The sequence below is a fragment of the Lissotriton helveticus genome, chromosome 7 (genome assembly GCF_964261635.1).
Source record: "Lissotriton helveticus chromosome 7, aLisHel1.1, whole genome shotgun sequence".
NCBI lineage: Eukaryota > Metazoa > Chordata > Amphibia > Caudata > Salamandridae > Lissotriton > Lissotriton helveticus.
The window spans coordinates 1,360,606,255-1,360,628,941 of NC_136068.1; the positions used below are offsets into that span (position 1 = coordinate 1,360,606,255).

Sequence of the window (22,687 nt, forward strand, 5' to 3'; positions counted from 1 at the left end):
CAACGACAAGGGGGTTCAAGTTGCTTGGAGCAACATGCATGAAAGGTAGTTGTTGGAAATGGTCCTTTGTAGGGTTCTTTCCCTCAAATGGTAGGTTCTATCCCTCTGCTTTTTCCTTTTGTCCCTCCTGGTTTACCACTGATCTTGGTGCTAGCCTTCTATTTAGTGCCAAAGCACTGTGCTTATCATATACATACTGGTGATTGGGATATACAAGATTGGCTGATTTGAGTTAGCTGTAGGCCCCTTGTCTAGGGGTAAGACAAACCTAGGGCATGTAACTCAAATGCTCCTCCTTGGGCCTGCAGCACAGGTGGTGCCACCCACGGAGGTAGATCTTTAACTGTGCCACAGGTTTGCCCTGGTGGGGCCTGTGTGGGTAGGTTACTGTTACTTGGCTTAGCATTTAAAAATATATGTGCCAAAGTTCTGCATGTGTCTTGTTACTGCGGAGTACTCCCTGGGGACAGGGTACTGTGTTGGGAAGAGGTAGTTCTGGTGCGCTACGTCCAATGGTAGTGAATGGCACTAGATGGTGTGTTCGGTACGATGAGGCCTGCTCCTCGCATTGGATTAACATGGGAAATCTAGGGAAAGGCTATTGAGCAGTATTTTGTACATGCAGAATAGTAGCAGTATAGTGTTTGATAGCAATAAGTTTGTAATGGCAAATCTCTCCGGTAGTGCAAGTGAATTTGACGCTACTAATGTGGAAATGTCACTTTGGGAAAGAAGGCATTTCAATGCTAGTGGCCTGGGTGCCCGTCAGCCTTTCTCCAATACTCATCTGGATGCTGGGGGAAACAGCTACATCTGTCCACTAATGATAGGAAGCCACAAATTAAGGGCTCAGTGAAACTGCAGACCACTGACTCTGAGGGGCTTTTCTGGAACGGATACGTGGGGGATGGAATTGGAAACCTGCATTCCAAGGCGCAGGTTCTTGGCCACACTAAATATAGTGATCAATCCACTCGGGTAAGATGGCAGACAGGACCGAATTTAGAGAGAGCCTGTGCATTTCAAAGGTGGTCTTTTGAACTGATCGCATCTTTAAAGGCCATTGTGGGTATAACTACTGTGGCTCTGACCTCAGGAGTTAGAGACTCTTTTGGGATTGGAACCATACTACACTGGTTTGATGCTGGGACATTGACAAGAGGAACCAACAGGGCAGGGGGGACTGCAACTTTTTTATCTGTAGACTTATGGTGGCCTGGGGCTTGTTGTGCTCCAGGAAGAGGCCTATCACTTGGTGGATTTTGCATGGATGTTGCTGGCCTGCAGCTAATTGCCAACTGTAGTGGCCCAGGTCCTTAAGTACACTCAAAGGGACGGTTGGCTGACTTCTTGTCAAGGAAATCCCAGGGACAAAGGGGATCTTCCCATTTCCATGAGATCTTAAGGACTGCGTAGGGTGCAGCGGAAACGAGTGGCAGTGATCGTTAGTTGGGACTAGGACTGTCCGGATGGACAGCGTCATCACACTGTGCAGAGGAGTGTGCTTGCAAAGATCAGCAGCCCACTTGAGGTGCCGGAACGTGAGGAGTATGGGGGAAGTTTGCTGAGTCAAATGCTCGTGCTTGCGACCAGAGACCTATACTAGCTTGCACTCCATATCGTGCAGTGTCCGAGGGGTGTTGGAAGACGTTTGCAGAATCTGCAAGACCTGAACTGGGAGCTTAGACTGTCTCCAATGTCCAGATCGTGAGGACGATAGTGCCTGACATCGTGGCCTCTGTCCGAGGTCAAGGGCTCCCTCTCCTCAGACCCACTCCACGAGGTACTCTGTTGTTGAGAACATCGTGGCTAGACCCAAGGGGTCCCGTGGTACCTTGTGGATACCTTTGGCTGGCTGCCGGGAGCAACTGCAGGTCACACCATCACTTGAGCGGAAACATTTCTCAAATTTGGAAGTGCGCCAGCTTGCTGTGTCACAACATTTTGCCTACGGGGGAATAGTGATCCCGCACTGATGAAGGTGACACTGGGTGCCTGGCGGCCTAATCTGAATGGATGAAACTAAGTAACTGTTTCCTTCTGCTTTAGATTGTCCTGGCAATTTAATCAAGGTATCACCAGCAGGGGCAACACATATCGTTGGCTGGTGTGACTGAGGAGCTAGGTCACGAGGTGTAGTCAAAAACCTGTGATTTCTTGTCATTGCAAATGTTGGGTGTTGGACGGTGACATCAGGGGCGAGCAGGAAGTGTACCTGACCACCCTGGGGCCCACCTTCCTAAGTACAAAGACGAGCACTGGCGGGAGACTTCTCCGGGGGAGAGTCCCGAATCTAGGATCGTACACACTATACCAGCACCACCCGACAAAGAGACACCAAACCGTAGCTTCTTAAGAATGTTTCTTTATCTCGTGATTCAAAAGGCTTTTTATGATCGACAAAGGCAGGTAGTTACAAATAGGGCAAGGGCCCGTAGAGTCTCGGTCAGGGTAGGGGTAGCGGGACAGTCTTATGGTTCAGTGTCAATATCGGTGCGTATCCGGCGCACAGCTCTCAATCCTCGAGCCGGGGGATACGATGCGATCTTTGGGGTCTAGCCGGACCAGGAGAGTCAGGGAGCCGCGAGTCACTAAGCAGGGCTCCAGCAGGTCGGAGGTCTTACGATCTTCAGGGGAGCCGCGAGTCACTCAGCAGGGTTCAAGCAAGATGTCGGAGGTCTTACGATCTTCAGGGTAGCCGCGAGTCACTCAGCAGGGCTCAGAGGTTCCAAAGTTGCAAGGGAGCCGCGAGTCACTCAGCAGGGCTCAGGTGTTCCAAAGTTACAGGGGAGCCGTGAGTCACTCAGCAGGGCTCAGGTGTTCCAAGTTGCAAGGGAGCCGCGAGTCACTCAGCAGGGCTCCGGTGGTTCCAGCAGAAGTCCTTCTCTGCCAGGCGAGCTGCGACCACGCCAGCAGGGCTCTCGTCGTTCCAGAGTCGAATCTGTTGCTAGTCCCGGAGCATCCCCAGGTATAGGACTGTTCCTCTTTGATCTCTGGAGTTCTGGCATGCGGGGGTCTTGACACCTGGGGGCCGCTTGTTGGGGTTTCCTGCCACGCGGCCCTTTGATCCATTCATGTCAGGTTCGGGAGGAGTCCCAGACACACAGCAGGCATGGAGCCAGCCCTCAGGGTGGCCGGAGGGGCGATCGAAACCCATCTCTCGAGGGGAGGTCGGAGGTGTGAGAGAAACTGCTCCTCCCTCTCTCACTCAAGGGGAGCGCGCTGTCCTCCAGCCAGAGTGGCGCCTCTCGGCCTAGGCCGCGCTGGATCGGGCGGCCATCTTAGGTGCCGGAAAGGGGCCCACATGGCCTAAGGGCCGGGAAGATGGAGGCACGGACGGGGCAGTCCAGGGACGGGTGTGTATAACCTGGAGGGAAGGGTTGGCTAGGCCGGGGGGACTCAGGGGTCTGGTGTGGGGTACAGCTCAGAAGGGTGTGGCTAAGGGTCAGGGAGGACCACGCCACGAGGCCGGGTCTAACATTGGGGTATATGCGATATTGGGAATGTCGTGTTTGATGAATACCTCTGAAGAGTGCATATATGTTCATGCCGTTCTGCCTCTAATGGGAAGTTCGACAATTGCATATAACGGTAAAGTATATTCAATGTGTATAATGTTTTGATTTCAATGTGTGTGCAATACAAAGACCAGTGTATTAAACATACGGTGTGGAGTCTTTTAGTAGTGTACGGAGTGTGTTGCGAGGGTGGTATTGTGCCAATACTTTGCTCTTTGACCATGAGTATAAGCCTGACTGCTCTGTGCCAAACTACCCAAGAGTGAGCACAGGTTATCGGGCACATGTATCGTACTCATCCTATCTAGGACGGTGGATTCTAATTGACTTTGATGCATCCCAGCCAGCCGGAAACTGCTGTGTTCTAACATTAATGGCAGCATGTCTTGAAATCCAACATGGAGTGTAAGATCCCGAATTTGGCCTTCTTCAATTAACAAACAAATGCCACAAACTTCTGAAAATGGGCAAAGACAAGCCTTGTAACCAGCCTTTCAAAAGATGGGTGATTGACCATAGAACATTATTTGAAATTCCCAATCTAAGATGGAGTTTGCGGCTTTTACTGTAACGTCAGTTTCCTGAAGCAGTTTTAAATTCGGGACATCCATTGCTTCACCTTGATGCTTGCTTTGCTCTTATCTCCTACCTGACGGAAGGAGAAATTTGGTGCCTTGCCGACTTCTTCACTTTTAATTTTATTGTTCATTTCAGAGCTATAAGACTGCCAAGGAGGTTTTTTCTAGTTAATGTTATTTTCCTCCCTCTGAAACCCTCTTAATGAGATACACAAAACCTTTCAGGTAAACTACTGTAAAGCAGGGTAACACAGTGAATACTTGTAGCAATCGCTGCTGTTTTGGGCAATCAAGAATTAGGTTCAACTGACATTCTTAGCGGCAGCGCCAGGTAATAAAACACAGAACAGGCATTGGAGAAAGGATGAGAACAGTGTTTTGGGTGTGTACAGTGTGATTATCTCAATAAGGGTGGGGGGTGGCTGCAGGAACATACTTATAAGCAGAGACTATAATTCACAAATTTACCCTTTCTCAAATATGAAACCAGTGAAGGTGGTCCAGGAAGGCTCTTTGTTAAGCTGGAAATGTTCATGTTGGTCACAGTCTTTGTAAGACCGATCATGAGATGGCATTGCCTTAATTAGGGCACAGTTACAAGACACTGTCCCCTCTTCTAGTTAGGAGCTAATAATAAGCATAACGGTTTTAAATGCATCAAATCACCAATAAAAACATATAGACAAAATTGCAAGTGTTCCAAGTAGAGATACATTTTTATTTATTCTTATTATTGCCTTGTATTATCTGAAACTTTATTTGGCACTATGAATGATTTCTGAAAACGATGTCAGGGGTAAATACTTCCCCAATTAACAGTTGTGATTCAGCCTTAGCTTACATTTTCAAAATACAATTTGTTCTGGCCACCTGCCAGTCCCATGGGGCTCAGGACATGACAGCAGAAGACAGACTGGTGAGGCTCAGGTAGGATAGCACAGGTGTGAATATCCAACCTCCAGACTGAGTGCTCAAATTGGGTCAGTTCCAGGTTCCTTAATGAGATGCTCCACCCACCTGTTAGCCATCAAAAGAATGTAACTAGCTGCAACAGAAACTCACAGTAAAGACTGGTTGTGTAAGATACAGGCAGCTCTGGACTCAATTAAAAGAATGAAAAGAAAACCTGGACCCTCTCACAGAGGTAGTTAAGTTCCCAACTCAATTCAATACTCAGACTCAAAGGTTGAACTCATTTGGCAATGGAAATGGTGACAGTGTGTTATGAATGGGGTCGAGGAGGACTGGATTCATCACTGAGGAACTACAATAGAATAACCTACCATAGCAGTCTACACAGGCCAGCAGATGCCCAATTAAGCCTTGTGTAAGCAATGACAGCAACCTGAAATGTTTCTGGTAAAGAGAGTCCTTTCTCATTGAAGACATGCATGAAGAGACAGCCTACCCAGGAATGAGTAGGACACAAACTACGAATTACTCTTCCAAAACACACAGAACATAGGAAAATGAAAGAAAGGATTGGGGATACTTTTAAAAGCCGCTTTTACAGAAAGGTCAAGTAGGCAACACTTTTCTGCAGTCCTGTAATCAGTAATCGGCACCTTCCTAGCTTCGTTGCTCCTGTTTAAGCCTGGTGAGATCAACAATGGCAGCTTTCAATAATGCATCACCTTAATATCTGCTAAACATGTACAAATCCTGCCCAAAGGAATAAATGGGACAGACAGTACCATGTTAAAATCTGGCCAGCAATGTTTGAATCTTAATCAGGGGCCATTTAAAAGGAAGGATCGCTGAGCTTTAACAAAAAGGTAATGGGAGTACCCAGGTGAGATGGGAAAGCCTAAAAAATGCGGCACTAGGGCTTTGGAAAGGATATGCAACATTGGCAAGAGTGAGGCTTATGGGAAACAACATATTATGAAAAGGCATTGAGAAATGCCATCTGATAGTACCAAGTCCTGTGCACAACTAGGAAACTGGGATTAGCTTATGGCAGGAAAGGGGATGTTTCAAAATAGCAAATATCTGATTCAAATGCAATAAGTAAAGAAAAAAAACCTGTACACCTACCCGCTCATTTGTAAAAAGCAGGTGAGAATATTTATAAATCGAAGACGCAAGAGGTCAGATCAAAAATATACTGGGAAGGGTTTAAGTAAACATGTGATTAAAATAGTGATTTAATTTAATGAATTGTAGAATTCACATCGCCAGCCATAGATAATAAGTAACTGCAGAAAAACAACTTCAGTGCATAGCTTTCCTTGGAGCGTTCACCATGATGATCAATCAAGTCTCCCAGATAGCCTCTGTGTTCTCGAGCTTGTAATAAGGCTGGAAGGATGAGGTGCCACTAGATTTGTGTTTCTGGTAATGCAGACATTCTTCTTTTGAGGCAGACTATGGTGCTCCTTGGCTATGAGACAGGACCTCTGTAGAGCTCTCCATCACCGGTTAAGATGTCGGCCAAACAGCCACTACCACAATTGCAATTAGAAGCAAGACGATCACAACTAGCATGCCTGAAACAAACAGCAAAGTGGACAATGTTAATTCAGTTACATAATGGTCATTTTGTGGTTTTCTTTTTCTGTAAAGACAATGCTCTAGTTAAGTACAACAAAGAAAGGTTCAACTGCAGCTTGAATATACAGTAAATATTTGGTACAAGGTCATGTACATTCTTCTGGAAGCCCCCATGCTTGCCGATTTAAAGATCTTTTGGATTAAATCCATTTTTTGTTGATATTACTTCGTTGCTCTTGACCAGTTTTAATGCTGGGGCTCCTGTGGTCAAAGACCATTCTCATAATCTGGGAATTGACTAGAGTCTCAATTAAACTCTGGGATCATAGATTAATGTGGTAAATGTCCATCTCAAGACACCCGTCTGAACAGGCGCATCTCAGTCTAAAATGATGTGTCTTTTTAATGGAATTAAAGTCTTATATTTAATTTTACATTCAGGACAAAGATGCTTCACCTTGTTTGATACTGAACTTCAACCTAGAATAGGATGTAAACTAGGTCTGGGCGGTAAATTCTGTTCCGCTCGTGGAATTTGCAGAATTTGGGTAATTTCACGTTCCGCAGAGAACGCGAAATTGCCCAAAATTCTGCGTTCCGCGACTTCACGAAATTTGTTGCTTGTTCGCGTTCTCAAAATGCTTGTTCGTGAGATATTTCCCCCGAGCACGCAAACAGCAATTGCGAAGAGGAAAAAAGCATCGCGAACAAGCAGGTCCACGTGTTCGCCGAATTCCTGCGTGTTCGCGGAGATTTTTTACCGTTTCGCGGAGATTTGCGTACCGCGATTACGCAAATTCCGCCCACCCCTAATGTAAACAAGTCACCAAAGGCGGAAGTTTGTTGTGATTGTTTTAAAAGTTTAATTACAATATTTATAGTGCAGTTCTGCAAATGAAACTGCCCATAGAAAATCTGGTGGGACAAAACAGTATATGGCAGAAAGTGATATTTGCATGTTAGATTTTGAAGGTTCACATAATGCAAGCGAACCCAAGACAATAATAATCAATAAAACTGTTATTGCCGATGTGATCATAAACTGTGAGTTGATATCCTCTGTAAGTGAAAAAGTATAAAGGAGCAACTGAAAAATGTATTATGTGCATAAAATCAGTTCAATCAATAACTATATTGGTGCTCGGGTAAGATTTAATACATTTGCACCACAAGAAACAGCATATTACTGTTTTTCATCACAACAGGATACATTTTAGGTAATCTTCTGAGTTTCTCTGTTTTTATTTCATTCTTACAAGCCTTGTTTCTATATCTAAACGTGCCCTATCAAGGATTTGCATCATAGATCTCCCTGACCCTAAAGATCACATTCTGTATGAGAGAGGACTTAAAGCTCCAAGGAGTCCATGCTATTTCTTCTTCATAGGACTGTCATCAACAGTGCTTATAGCAGACATGCGGAGGCTTATGTGCATAGGCTCTTGATATACAAGCCCATGCCTTCTTCAGAGTATGTGGACCACTGTCTAAGGTGTCCAGGAATGATCGATAATGTGCAGAAGTATTATTTTTTTTATTTGGCAGCCACATATGACTGCTTCACAGCTTTATGGTGTACAAGTACATGCATTGTATGTCTATCCTCACCATGTGTGCTCTTGGGCAGTGGGCGGCGGTAAAAACAAAAGTCTTTCTCATTGGTACCGGGACCCCTCTCTCATTACCTCTCTCTCTACCCATCTCTGTGAACCTACCCCTCCTCCATTTTTCTCATGACTTCACCACTTTGTGTGCTCCTATATATAGCTCTAGCACTCTATCCCCCAATGTACCTCAAATCTCTTTTTACTTCAACCCTCTTTCTGCACCTTAATGCTGTTTGTATCACCCACAAAGCAATACATGGAATGGGACCGCTCTTTGTCGGGAATAAAATCACCAAACACATTCAACAAAGGAACCTACGCTCTAAAGGGGCATCTCACTTCAAAATCCCAAGATACAAGAAAAAAACCATGGGTGGCACATTCTTTTCTGTTCAAGCAGCCAAACTATGGAACTCTTTACCCCCCAACATAAGATCCACAGACAACCACATTATCTTCAGAAAACTACTACTACTCAAGAACTGGGTCTTCCCCACATAAGCACCATACACAAGCAGAAATTTACAGCATATTCCTCTGTATATAAGCATTTATTTTCACTATATATATGTACCTATCTTTGTGTATTGCTTTGTATATACATGTAGAATAATTATGTTGCTGAAAATAAAATAAAATAACAAATTAAAAAAAAATCATCTTTAGTCTACATCTACTTACATCCATTGTGCATCTATGTACCTTCCATGTACTTGGATCTGTGCATCTGTTACTGTTCTCTTGAAAAACCATATCCAATGCACTACCCTATTTCTCATCCTGTACCTCTATCAATATCTTTAATCTACATATACCTACCTCCTTTATGCATCTATATATGTTCAATGTACTTATGGATCTATATATTTATCACTTTCTTCTAATTTAGCATTCAAATGCACTACCCTATTTCACAGCCTATACTTCTCTCAATATATCCTCTAGCCCAACCTTCTGACATCTCAAACTTCTTTCTACTACTCTTTCCGATGCACTACGCTATCGCTCACCCTATACATCAATAAATCCTCTACATCCACTCTCTCATTTATCCCAAACCCCATACCGCTACTATGATCCCCAAAATAACCCTTTCTAGACTCTCTCCTACTCTACCCCACCCTGCATCATCTGACGCCTCTTTTTATACACCGCTCCCCCAAAACAAACCTTTCTAAACTCTTCCCTCTGACTCTTCCCCTCAAAACCCCCTTTTTACTCATCCAAAAGCCTCCTCCTCCTGCTATGACTTATAAAAAAAGAAATCTTTCACTTTTCTGTCCCTGTATGTATGCAGAGCTTATATAGCGGGAACTGTCACCCCAAGGGTATCCTGGCGCTGTAACTTAGCATGTGACCATCAGTGGGAGGCATTGCTCTTATTCTTGGGGAAAAGCCAGGGTGATCATCAGCGCGGATGTCTCGAGCCTACGGAGGGTCGGAGGACGATCTGTAGCTCCCACCTCCACCCCCTGTACCGGATTGTGGATACACTGAGGGTTTCCTGCTCCTGACGATTCTCATGCCTGCGGAGGGTCGGCGGAAGATCTGAAGTTCGCCCCCTCCCCCCATTTCACCGGAATGCGGGCACCTTGAAGGGCTCGTGCTCCCGGCGACCCTCGAGTCACGGAGGGTCGGAGGACGTTCTGGAGCTCACCTCCCCCCCCCCCCCCATGCACCAGAGTGTGGACCATCGAGATCGAGATTAGGGATACCTGGAAGGGCTCCTGCTCCCGTAGCTGACACCGTCGCCCTAGCCCCACCGGATGCCGGATTCTGGACGAGGACATCACCTTCGTCCTGGCCCCATCGCCGCCATCCTCTAGCCTCTCCCAGAGGCGGATTACTTGGGCTGGGATATCCGAAGGTAGTGAGAAGCGCCTGGGGACACGATTAACAAGGAAATACAGGCACCACAGCGTGCGTTCCACTGAACACCGGAAAACTAAAATAATGGCTGCCGCAGTGGAACGCAAACCATCGGAGCTCGGAAATAACCCCTATTGACCCCGCATGGAGTTCGCTCACCATGTGTCGCTCGGCGCTGCGAACCCTCTGCTGAAGGCGACTACTCGGCGCACTGATGTCTTGACGGCCGGCTTGGTCTTCGCCTCACAGCCCCTCCCAACCCCCTCTGCCCCCAGCTGCCCGCTCCTACACTGCTGAGTTTGGCATTCAGGGCTTCTCCGATATGCCCGGCATGCATGATCGGGGAACTACAGTGTAGCTCTGCTGGTGAAGCTACGTTGCAGCTCTGCCTCGAAGTGCCTATACTGCGGCAGGGGGGTGCTCGCCTGCTGCTCGCCTGCTGCTCAGACCTACAGACTGGCTCTTCACCTGGCACTGTCTGCATCGTGTTTTGTGGTCGACTCCGACATCAGAAACCATTAAGATCATAAGGTATTTACGTTCTAACTGTTATCTGTAAGACTTTCATCTCATTTCATTTTTGGTCCCTCCACGGCCCAAAATGGCCGGGCCATAAACTTGGAGCAATAAATCGCCTCCATGGCCCCCAGATGTCCACGTGGCTGTACAACATCCCGGCCAGGATTCACCAAACACAGATAACACATTCTCCGCCCCTCCTAGCATCTGGAATAACTCGACCTGCCTCAGATTAGAAAGGGAAACGAAACTGTAACTACAACAGACAGAAGACTTTTATGTCTATCTCCCCTTCCCCTTGTTGGAGGCCATGTTACACTAGTCTTACACTAGTCTTCCACACTGGTTTATATTATTATCCTATCTTAGTCTAGTCCTCCCCCTGGTTATAATATTACCTTATCTTACCCAGTGTTACCCAGTGTTACCCCAATACCTGTATTGTCCCCTTTTGCAACTCACATTCATCACTCTCTGTTTCCTGTGTAACACATTGTCTACTACCTCATGCATTTTACCTGCTATAGATATTTGCACAAAGGCCACCATTGCTACGTAACGATCGCTCTTGTGCTGGAGTGTCTGCCAATCTTTGCAGTATTCTACCTCTTCTTGTACTTTATACGCTTTCTCTTTGTAACCTGCACACACGTATCACTTTTCTGCTGCAATACACCGACTGCTACCTCATGTATTTTGGTCGCGCACTATTATCACTTTTATCTCTGTCACTTAATGTTTGTCTCCTAATGTGTTCCTTTTGGTAAGCGCTCTGACACCTGCTGGTATAGTCCGCACCACATAAAAATTGCACAAATAATTTCACCACCTCTCCCAACATGGAACCCACGGGCAAACACACATATAAAATCACCTACCCACCCAAGCTCACCAAAAACACAGCCAAACGCTTCAAACACAACTTCCTGAAGGCACACCTGGACACTTACTTCTCACTGATCAATGGAGCCACGAGCACCAACATCATCTTCTACACCACACGTAGAGCACAATGGAGGAAAGCGTTCCTCGCCTCTCTCACTGTCTCCACCACTAGAAAATCCGCCCATGGTCTAACACTTTCTATCACACCATCTCAGTTCTTCCTAGGCAAAGCTACCATCACTATCTACAACAACAGGATCATCCTTTGTCAAGCCACAGATAGGAACCTTGAACTTCTCGACAATTTGTTCCCCACCCTCAAAGATCATATCTCCAACCGCCGGATCCTCTATCCTAGCCCCTCAGACTACACAACACCCCCACCTCTAATCGCCCATCTAACTCTCCTAACCCAGCACAACATCAGAATGACACGCACCTCTCCCCCCCCAACGCTTGTGTCACTCACCCACACGCTGTAACTACTACACACCCTTCAACCACAGGCATCGAGCACTCCTCTTCCTCCTCTTACATTCCCAACACCCACACCTCCCCCACCCCCACCCCCCACCTCACACCTCCTACCAGTCCCGCAGATCCCCTCACCACACTTAACTCATCCCCCCTTTCCCGCAGCAGTACCATCTCCCACCCTATCTCACCGCCCACGCTCAGTCCCCACCTCCCCACCCTCCCATCCAACCACTCAGAACACACCACCTCCTTTACCCTATCCCCTCCCCCTCTCTCCCCCCCATCCTCAGCCCCCACCTCCCTCTATGCACCTCCACCATCTCAAGCCTATTCTCTTCCACTAGCTCACCTTCACCGCCTCCCGCCAATGCCCTCACTTATACCAACAACCTCCCCCCTACATCACCCACACCTCTCACCCCTAAACTCCCCCACCTACCGAATTTCATACCACCTACTGATTCCGAAGTACCCTGCACTAACACTAGCACAACCCTCCCCCCCATATCAGTCCCCTATTCACTCTTCCACCCTCAGCTCTCTGCCCCAACACCATACCTAATCCCACACTGGACATGATTATCTCCACCCTCATACAACTCAAAGAAGATCTTCACACCATCAAAGAACTCCTCTGCATAAACCCCAGACATCCCCGACCCACCAACACATACGCGCTCAACAAGCACCCCATCCGCCCCGCGCACAACAAGCACCTCATCCGCCCCGCGCTCAACAAGCTCCCCACCCGCCCCACTGACCCTCTCACTCAACACGCCCGACATTGGCTATCCATCCCCGCCCGCAATAACACCAACCGCCCCCAACGTGCCCTCAATCCCTTCTCGGACCACGACATACACACCCTCCTCCGTTCATATGTCCCAGCTCCGCTGAACAACACAACCTCCACACACCTTTCAATACCCACGATTCTCTCAAATCCCCTTAGGCCCCCCACACATAACAACAGAAGCTCTGTCCCCAAAAACCTTAGGAAAGTCCCCCGCTCTCTAGAACCCTCCACCACCCTCTTCACCCCCAGACTCAAATGCATCCTACTCAACTGCAGATCGGCCCCTAGACACTCCTCCGCCATCGCGGATCTCATCATTTCAATGGACCTCGACCTAGCTATTCTGACCGAAACATGGCTATCCGAATCTTCTACACCTATATTGGACATTCTAGTTCCCCCCAACTACCACATCATTAGACTCGACAGGAACAGCAAGACGGGCGGGGGAATCGCATGCATTTTTAGGAACAACCTCTCTGTGACGAAAAAAGACTCTGGCCCCTCACTCACCTCCTGCGAACTCATCTGCCTCGAGATCACCAGCGGGGACAAACCTGTATGCTCCTTACATGTCATCTACCACCCACCCGGGGACAACCTCACCTTCTCCCAACAACTCATGGACACTATCTCAACCAACTCCGGACGGCAGAACACTCAAATCTACCTGGGTGACTTCAACCTACATTGGAACGATCAGAAAGATGCAGTGGTGAATAGTCTTAAATCTTTCCTTAATGCGCTTGACCTCACTCAAATTTGCAACAGCCCGACACATGACAAAGGTTCCATCCTCAACCTTATCATTGCCAAAGATGACTCTACCCAACTGGGGGCAATCCAACCCTGTAACTGATCAGACCACCACATTATCACATTCTACATAAAGGAAAAGGTTAAACTTAACCCGGTTCAACGCTCCAAACCCAAGATTTGGAAAAGGGACTTGAAGAAGCTGGACCCCAACTCCCTGCCTTCCAACAGCAGCAGCCTCCTCCTTCCCCCTACCGACGCCACTGACGTGCAATCTCTGACCGACCTATACCTCAACTCTATGACCTCAATAATCAATGAAGCTGCCCCATTGCAACTAAAGAGAGCCTCCACCAAGATCTCAAACCCATGGTATGACGGCAGACTCAATGAAGATAGGCGTACCATGCGAATGGCAGAGCGCACCTGGAGATCAGATCCATCGGCACTGCACCTTAGAACGCTTAAGGAAAAGAGGAACTCCTACTTCAGGAAAATCAAGCGCTCGAAAACAGACTTCTTCAGTCTCCAGCTCGACCGAGCAAAAAACCGACCAAGAAAACTGTTTGAACTAGTCAAAACTCAAACCAAGGAACAGCCTCTACAATCTAACAGCACAACAAGTAATATACCATCCTGTGAAGACTTTTCGGCTTTCTTTAAGCAAAAAACTGATAATATAAAAAGCGAACTCCTCAATGATGTAAACCAATACTCCAGCCCCATCAGCAGAACTACCACTCAACCTAAAAATAACGCGGCTTGGTCATCCTTCGACACCTACTCAGAGGAATCAGTCAACAAACTCCTCGGCACCTTGAAACCCTCTAATCACCTCACAGACCCCTTACCGGCTAATGCTGTAAAAGACTTCATCCCCCTGCTCCTTCCACTCTGGACTAAAATCATTAACAGTTCCCTACAACAAGGCCTCATCTCCCTCAAGGTAGGACAAGTCACGCCTATACTCAAGAAACCCACAGCTGATCCGGGCGACCTAAACAATTACCGCCCTATCACCAATATCCCCACCTTGGCCAAACTGCTGGAAAAATGCGTTCAACTCCAACTGACAAAACACATTGATCAGTTTGACCTCCTCAATCAGGCTTCCGAGCAAGACACAGCACGGAAACGGCTATGACACACATAATTGATGACGCCCTCCAAATCCTTGATCACAATGACTCCTGCCTCCTCATCCTACTTGATCTCTCCTCGGCATTTGACACCGTCAAACACGAGAGTCTGCTTGATCTGTTAAACACCAGAATGGGTCTATCTGGGACTGTTCTCAAATGGTTTACTTCCTTCTTACATAACCGGTCTCAGAAGTTCAAGATCAACAACGTGTTGTCCTCACCTGTACCTGTAACATTAGGCGTTCCACAAGGATCTTCCCTATCCCCCACTCTGTTCAATCTAGTCATGGAACCACTTACCACATTGCTTCAAGCATCAAATGTGCACTTTCACATGTACGCTGATGACACTCAACTCTACCTCAAACTAGAATCCCCGGAAGACATCAAACTTCTGAACGCCACGCTCAGCAACACCCAATCATGGTTGGCCGATAATCACCTCAAACTTAATGCGCAGAAAACTGAGTTCCTTTTGATCTCACCTCCTGCGAAAATCTCCACCACCCAATCCTGGCTCAAGCACCTAACCGCACTCAATATCCAACCCACCATCGTGGACTCAGCGAAATCCTTAGGTATCACACTTGATGCCAATCTCAACATGCAGCAGCATATCAGCAAAGCAACCAAGGGAGCTAATTTCCAAATCAACACTTTGAGGAAACTTAGACCCTTCTTCCCAGCTAAGGACTTCCAAACCGCAGTACAAGCCCTAGTCATCCCACGCATAGACTACAGAATTGTGGCTCTCAGCGGACTCCCCCTTTCTACAACCGCACCACTAAGAGCCTCCCTGAACGCTGCAGCGAGATTGATCACTGGATCAAGAAAACATTCGCATATTTCCCCTGACTTAAGATCCCTGAACTGGTTGCCTTTTGAAGCCAGAATACAGTTGAAAATTGCCTGCATGACACACATGGCTGTACATCACAAGTCACCCAACTACCTCACCCAAAAGCTGACTGTATCAGGAGGCTCGAGAACCAACAGAAGTTCAAAAAATCTCCTCCTGAAACCTCGAAGATTCCGGAAGGAGAAAACATACAAACGCTCCTTCTCAGGAATGGCACCCAGGATCTGGAATGCACTCCCTCCCGAAACGAGGCTGATCTCCTCCACTGCATTTTTTAAGAAAGAAGTGAAAGCCATCCTAATGGCTAAATACACCTGAATTCTATTTTGGCCTGATCTAAGACTTTACACCGACTCTTTATTAGCTGTCTATTTGATTATCTACATGTATTAAGTATTATGTATTATGTATTATGCTTGTATCTGACTACGATCTTATTTTGTTACTCACGTACTACGTATTAACCTTACTGTACCAAATTGTCTGCTACCTTACCCCTTCTTTCTGTAAAGCGCTCTGATATCTGCAAAGATCTTGTTCGCGCTATATAAAACTTTGAAAATAAAATAAATAAATAAAATAAATAAAGCCAGGTTTTCAGACTCTTTCTGAAACATAGCAGGGAGGTCACCTGTCTAATACTCAGGGGAAGATCGTTCCAGAGGCGTGAAGCCGCTATGCCAAAGGCCCTACCTCCCATCCTGGATTTCTTGAATTTAGCAGTTGTTACCAGGTAGGCGCTCGAAGAGCGGAGATGTCTTACAGGCTTGTACAAGTAAATCTCTCCTGCATGGGGATCGGGCCCGTGCCATGTACCGCTCTGAACACCGTACACAGAGATTTAAAACAGATTCTCTCCTTGATGGGGAGCCAATGGAGGTCTCTCAAAGCCAGAGTGGTGGAAGATCTGAGTTGCCTGTTTAGTGCCAGCTTTGCAGTTATAGACTGGACTCTATGCAACCTCTGTGTGGCGGGGTAGTAGGAAGGGCTCGGAGACTGGATCGCGGTAAATATGGCTTTATTTTTATAAAGGTTTTCTTTTTCCTTAAAGTGAGTCTTTGCCGGGATAGTATAGCTGGGTCCGTTGTTGCAGCTCTGCCCGGGGGTCTTCTCCCGGAGACGTCTTACTTCGTGGGACCCACTCCCGTCTGCTCTGCCTGGGTTACTCCACTGTAGGACATGCAGAAGAGAAATAATATGGGGCCGTCAGGTAACAGTCCTCTATGTACAATGCCCTGGGGGGAACCAAGAAGTGAGGGAACACCCCTGAACAAGTGTATTTACAGTGTTTGCTTTATACAATGGACGTCGGTGATGGACAGTGAGGGAAGAGTGATACAGGTATGGGGGAAGTCACAGGGAGTGAAGCGAACTATGTTCAATGAGTGGTCCACAGGCGATGGGTGTTCAAAAACGAACTAGCGGCAAGAGGAATCTCCCCGCCTTCCCACCCAGCTTGACACGCTGACGTACCTGACTGAGCCACACCCCTCCGGGAGTGTGGCTGGGCGACTCGTGGGGACGGTGGCCTCCTGGCGCTGCAACTCCTCCCGCTCTTCTTTCTCCCGTCTCCTTCTCTCGGTCAGCTCCCTCTCCGCTCCTCACTCGGTCTCCACAGTCCACACGAAACTCCTCCGGGGTGTCGTCACACACCGTCTCTCATACTTCCTCCTTCTTGTCCAACACGGTTGTGCCTGTGTCATCCAGGGGCGGGGCTTCTTCTTCTGAGTAAGCCCAATTAAAGGAGCCGTCCACTTCTGTGTCGCTTTGGGTTTTCCACAGTGGTTCTGTGTCCGTATTCCACTCGCTCTGGGGTAAGTGGAGAATAGTAGAGTCAGCGACCCACCATTCTGTTGTTGGGGGAGGTTCTTCTCTATTTCTAGTCCCCCTGCAACACACCTCCCCCGCTGGCTTCTCCCGATCGGGGAGATGACAAGATCTGGACAGGAAATCAACATTACAATTTTCTTTGCCTTTCTTGTGCCTAATGCTAAAGGAAAAGGGCTGTAAAAACAGGAGCCACCTGAGTATTCTGGGATTTTGTGACTTATTCTTGTACATCCACTGTAGTGGAGCGTGGTCAGTATAGAGGACAAAGGTCTGCCCTTCCAGATAATACTTTAGCTTTTCCACAACCCAACGTATGGCCAAACATTCTCTTTCTATAGTAGGGTACCTGGTTTCCCTTGGGTGCAACTTCCTACTAATGTAGATAATGGGGTGTTCCAGACTACCCTAGTCCGTCTTTGATCCCTATTGTGTGGATGGTTACGTGTTGATAAGTAAATAAAATTGTTTATCTCAAGCGCAGAACTGTTACATCTATAAGTTCTTGGTATGGTAACAGTTTGGTAATTATCAGGTATTGTAATTTACTCGTAAATTTACTCTCTCATGAAGAAGGGGGCAGGGACACCAGTCCGTTGTTTGTGTTGGACGTTATATTCCGTTGCAGCACGTAACGCCATGATACGGCGTGTTGTGTTACACTAGAACGAAAGAGGGAGCTGGAGTCGGCGGTCCATTTAGAAACATAAGGTATGCATCGGGGTCAGTTTAAAATGTGAGCTGAACAGGGCTTTGGGATTAGTAATCACAGATTCACAGAAATGTAAATAGTAAGGGACTTTTTTTGTGTTACAGGCAGACCATTGAACTCAGGATTTTTCGAGCTCTAAGGAGTTACGAGAGGAAGTAAGTGAGGGGTTCACAGAGGTTGTTGTATAGACACGACTTTATAAGTTTCGTGTTATTTTAATAGCGGTTTCGCCTTGTTCACAGATATAGTCGTTCTTGTCATGATACTGGATTAGGAGACTACACACCCGCTTGGAGGGTACGTTTTCTGGCTGTTTTTATTCTTACTTTCTATTTGGCACGGGTCATATGTAAAACGTACGTTGGATGCACTATATCACACTTGATGGCATGTATAGGGCACAACCACAACATTTGGATTGCTGGTACGCTTGGATATAAAGAGATGATGCAATTGCATGACTTATGACTTAACGCATGAATACAAGTTTATAAGCGAAGATAAAAATATGTACAGACTACCATTTGATCTCATATTATAAAACATTTGTTTATATAGCATTTCCCCTGACGAAGATGCTGAAGCATCGAAATGCATTGGGAGTCGTCGCGAGTTCAGATGAAGTTATTGTGTCACATTTGTACTAGTTTGGTATTTGTTAGAAGAAAGCAAACCATATTCTCAATGAAAATGAATTGTGAAATATGTTTGTAAAAGAGCTGAAAATATAAAATATTTTTTTAAATGAATAGTAAACAATTCACGAATTGATATTTTGTTGACTACTTTCGTTTGTTGGATTAATAATGATGATATAGTATTAATCTATGCATGTACTACATTGCACCTTTAAAATGTGGAAGAAATGTTGAAATAGTTGTTAAATTAAGTAAACGAAAAAAGAATTGATGTTGCACCTGTGCGCGTTCGAACAGTGCATTCCTGCAAAAGACATAGTTGTGTCTGAGTGTTCAGTTCTTTAAAAGACCTGACAGGGGTCAGTCAGGTAGCAGGATTGCACCGATTTTTTTAAAAGTTTAAGCACATAAATAGCACTAAGGTTTAAAATAAGGGGTGTGCAGGTCACACACACATTTCAGTTCATTACCCACAAGTCCCCGCTTGTAACCAGCACCCCCAATCATGAATTTTGAAGAAATATCACACCTAACGGCTAATCAAGCTGAAGTAAAAGGATACACAGATGCGGAAGCAACAAACATATATTCCTTGATTAAAGAAACTAGGGCATTTCAAGCAGCCCCAGGCACAACCAGCAAAACCCTCAAGCAACTACAATACACTTTGAGAAAAGAGGTGAATCAAAGGCTCCACGCCTCCACGCTCATTCAGTACCACCGGGTGAGACGGATCCCACGAGGACTCAGGATCGCCTTAAAGCCAATGCTTTTCAAATTTAATAAACCTTTTATGGTTAAATGGTACTCAATCTTGAATAAATGTTCGCTCGACCTTATACTCCTAATTATAGAGGAGTTATCAGACATACTCAAAGAACTAGCCACGGAAATTCAGGATCTGAAAACCAATTTGGAATCACGTATGACTAAGGAAGAGTTGGACCTAGCACTGAAAGATATCAATGAAATCATAGATGCACATGAAAAGGAGGTACATGAGAGGAAGTTGAGGAAGTTTCGTAGAGATACGATTGATTATAAACTAGACGAAGTTTATACATGGGCTGAAGTCTACGCTCAGAAACGCCCATTCAAGAGAACACAGGCTTCTTCAGAGGAAAGTGTGGTTACTGAACAGGATATTCTCCCGAATAGACCGCCAGTATCAACGACAAGTACATCACCAATGGTTGAAGAGGGAGCATCTACCAGTAGAACTACCAGAGAGTCTTTTTTAGAAGTGGGCCAGAGGAGCAACCATCCTCCACAAGAAAGGGACAAGGTAAACGGGTCAGAAGGGGACAAGGCTCAACAACCACAAAAAAAGCCCAAACCGAAGGGGAGAAACCGTTAAAAGACTTGGTGGTGAACATCTCGAGTACGGAACTCACGGACACTCAAACAAAAGTTCTCAATAAAGGAACATCTTTTGTACCTACATATAACACCAAACCATTGGAAACAGAAATAGCTTTATATAAATTCATGAGGAAGCTTCGTCTTAGATGGTTTTTTGATCAAATACCTCAAACATCCGACACCGACACATCAGTGAAGGTGTTTAAACCAAAAAGTACCTTCATTCCACCTACATCACACAAAACTTTGGATCTATTTGAGCTATTGGTGAAGAAAGATTTGGTGAATATACATAAAAAGAAACCCCAAACCATGAATCTGACCAAAAAAGAGTTGACAACTTTAAAAGCATTGAGCAACAATTTGGATCTAACATTCCAAGCAGCAGATAAGGGAGGTGCCCTCGTGGTGATGGACACCACTTACTACAACCAAAAAGTTTCATCACATGTGGAGGACACCGACACCTATATCGCTCTGGACGCAGACCCTACTGTCACGTTTCAAAGGACTCTGCTAGAGATTCTAAGGAAAGCAAAAGATCTAGGATGGATTAATGACAAAACTTTCAGGTTTTTAAACACAGACTATCCAAAAAGACCGCATATCTACATGCTACCAAAATTGCATAAAGATCCTAGAGACCCTCCCTTTCGCCCGATTGTGGCAGGTGGTGGTTCTCTTCATGAACCCATCGGAAAATTTCTTGATTACTACTTACAACCATTGGTGCAGGAGTGGGTATCATACATACAGGATACTACAGACGGTCTTAATAGACTGGCGAATTTAACAATATCCAATGAGAGTGAAACATGGTTGGCTACTATTGACGTGACCGCACTGTATACGTCAATCCCCCATGGGGAGGGTATAGAGGCAGTGGAGTGGATGTTATTAAGGAGCCAATATGAGGAATCATTGAACATTTTTCTCTTGGAGATTTTACAATTTTGTCTATATCATGGATATTTCACATGGCAATCAAAATTCTACTTACAGAAGACGGGAACCTCCATGGGTTTCACGGGGGCGCCTGCGTACGCCAATATTTTCATGGCTAAGTTTGAGCACTCTCACATTTTGGAAAATCCGAATTGGACAGAACATCTAAAACTATATGTTCGTTACATAGACGACATTTTGGTAGTTTGGCAAGGAACTAAGACACAATTGGAGAAAGCCATAGAAGCTTTGAATGGATGCCATCCTAGGATTAAATTCACTAACAACATTAACCAGAACACTATAAACTTTCTAGATATCACCATAACTAAAACAGACAACTTAATCACTACCAAAACATATAAGAAACCGACAGACAGAAACAATGCTTTGCACTATTCTAGTTTTCATTCTCAGAATCTGAAGAACCATTTGCCATTTTCGCAGTTTATCAGAATCAAAAGGATTAGTAGTGATAATAAGCAGGCCGCAGTAGATATAGAAGAAATGGCGCAACAATACAGTAACAGAGGATATCCAGACAAGATATTAACTGAGGCAAAACTGAAAGCCTTATCCAAACCTCGGGAGGTCCTATTGAAAAATTTAGAGAAAACACCGGCAAAAAGAGAAATATGTGTTTTGAAGCAATCTACGCTTACTCCAAAAATTAAGAAGTGTATACTGCGGAGATGGGAACTAATTGAACAAGAAGAAGACTTCAGAACAGTTTTCATCGATAAACCAATTTTTGCGCTGTCAAGATCTAAAAATCTCAAAGAGTTTCTGAAACACAAAGAAACAAAGGTACCTCAGCAGAGAGCAAAAGGTATGCGTAAATGTTTTAACTGCGGACACTGTGGAAATGTATTAGTGGGAGACACAGTCACACATCCTCATACAGGTAAACAGATTAGGCTCAGACACACTTCTGATTGTAATACGAGCTCAGAGATATACGCCATCAAGTGCCCGTGTGGCCTAGTTTATGTAGGTCGCACTACGAGGAAAATCAAGGTTAGGCTCACGGAGCATAAATCAAACATCAGACTAGGGAATGAGAAATCAAGTCTGGCGCAACACTGGAAGGAGAGGCAGCACACCATTCCCCAATTAAGATATACTGTACTGGAGCAGGTGTTGGTGGAGCCCCACGTGGATCCCAACATACGGATAGCTCAAACAGAAACATTTTGGATGAGATATCTAAATACCGTTAAACCGGGAGGTCTGAATGACAAAATTGAATTTGCATGTTATTTATGATGAACCTATATTCTTGACATTGTGGTATTAAATGAGTTGTTAATACAGAATTAAGCGTGAATAAAGTGCCACCAACGTCAGTGTACATATACACGTACAATTTCCCTTTTTGATCACCTTTATTTTATTTTAATTTTCATCGTTACTATTTGTTTAATTCTCCTTATTCTCCTGTTCGATGACGATTTAATATTCACTCATATAAGATGACTGAGGTCAATAGAACTGAAGAGATTCCCTTAGCAAAGCGATAGTCTGTTTTCTATTTTTAGTAAAACCCTAGTCCGTCTTTGATCCCTATTGTGTGGATGGTTACGTGTTGATAAGTAAATAAAATTGTTTATCTCAAGCGCAGAACTGTTACATCTATAAGTTCTTGGTATGGTAACAGTTTGGTAATTATCAGGTATTGTAATTTACTCGTAAATTTACTCTCTC

General features: G+C 45.5%; 1 protein-coding gene across 1 annotated transcript in view; it reads right to left on the bottom strand.

Moving 5' to 3' along the window:
* Positions 1-4,784: 4,784 nt before the first annotated feature.
* The window catches only part of STX8 (syntaxin 8), a 1,335,619-nt gene continuing 1,317,716 nt past the window's right edge, over positions 4,785-22,687 (bottom strand). Inside the window, exon 8 of the mRNA XM_078654681.1 lies at positions 4,785-6,585. Within this exon, the coding sequence (XP_078510807.1) occupies positions 6,518-6,585 (68 nt within the window). The 3' untranslated portion in view covers positions 4,785-6,517. The remainder of the gene's footprint in view (positions 6,586-22,687) is intronic.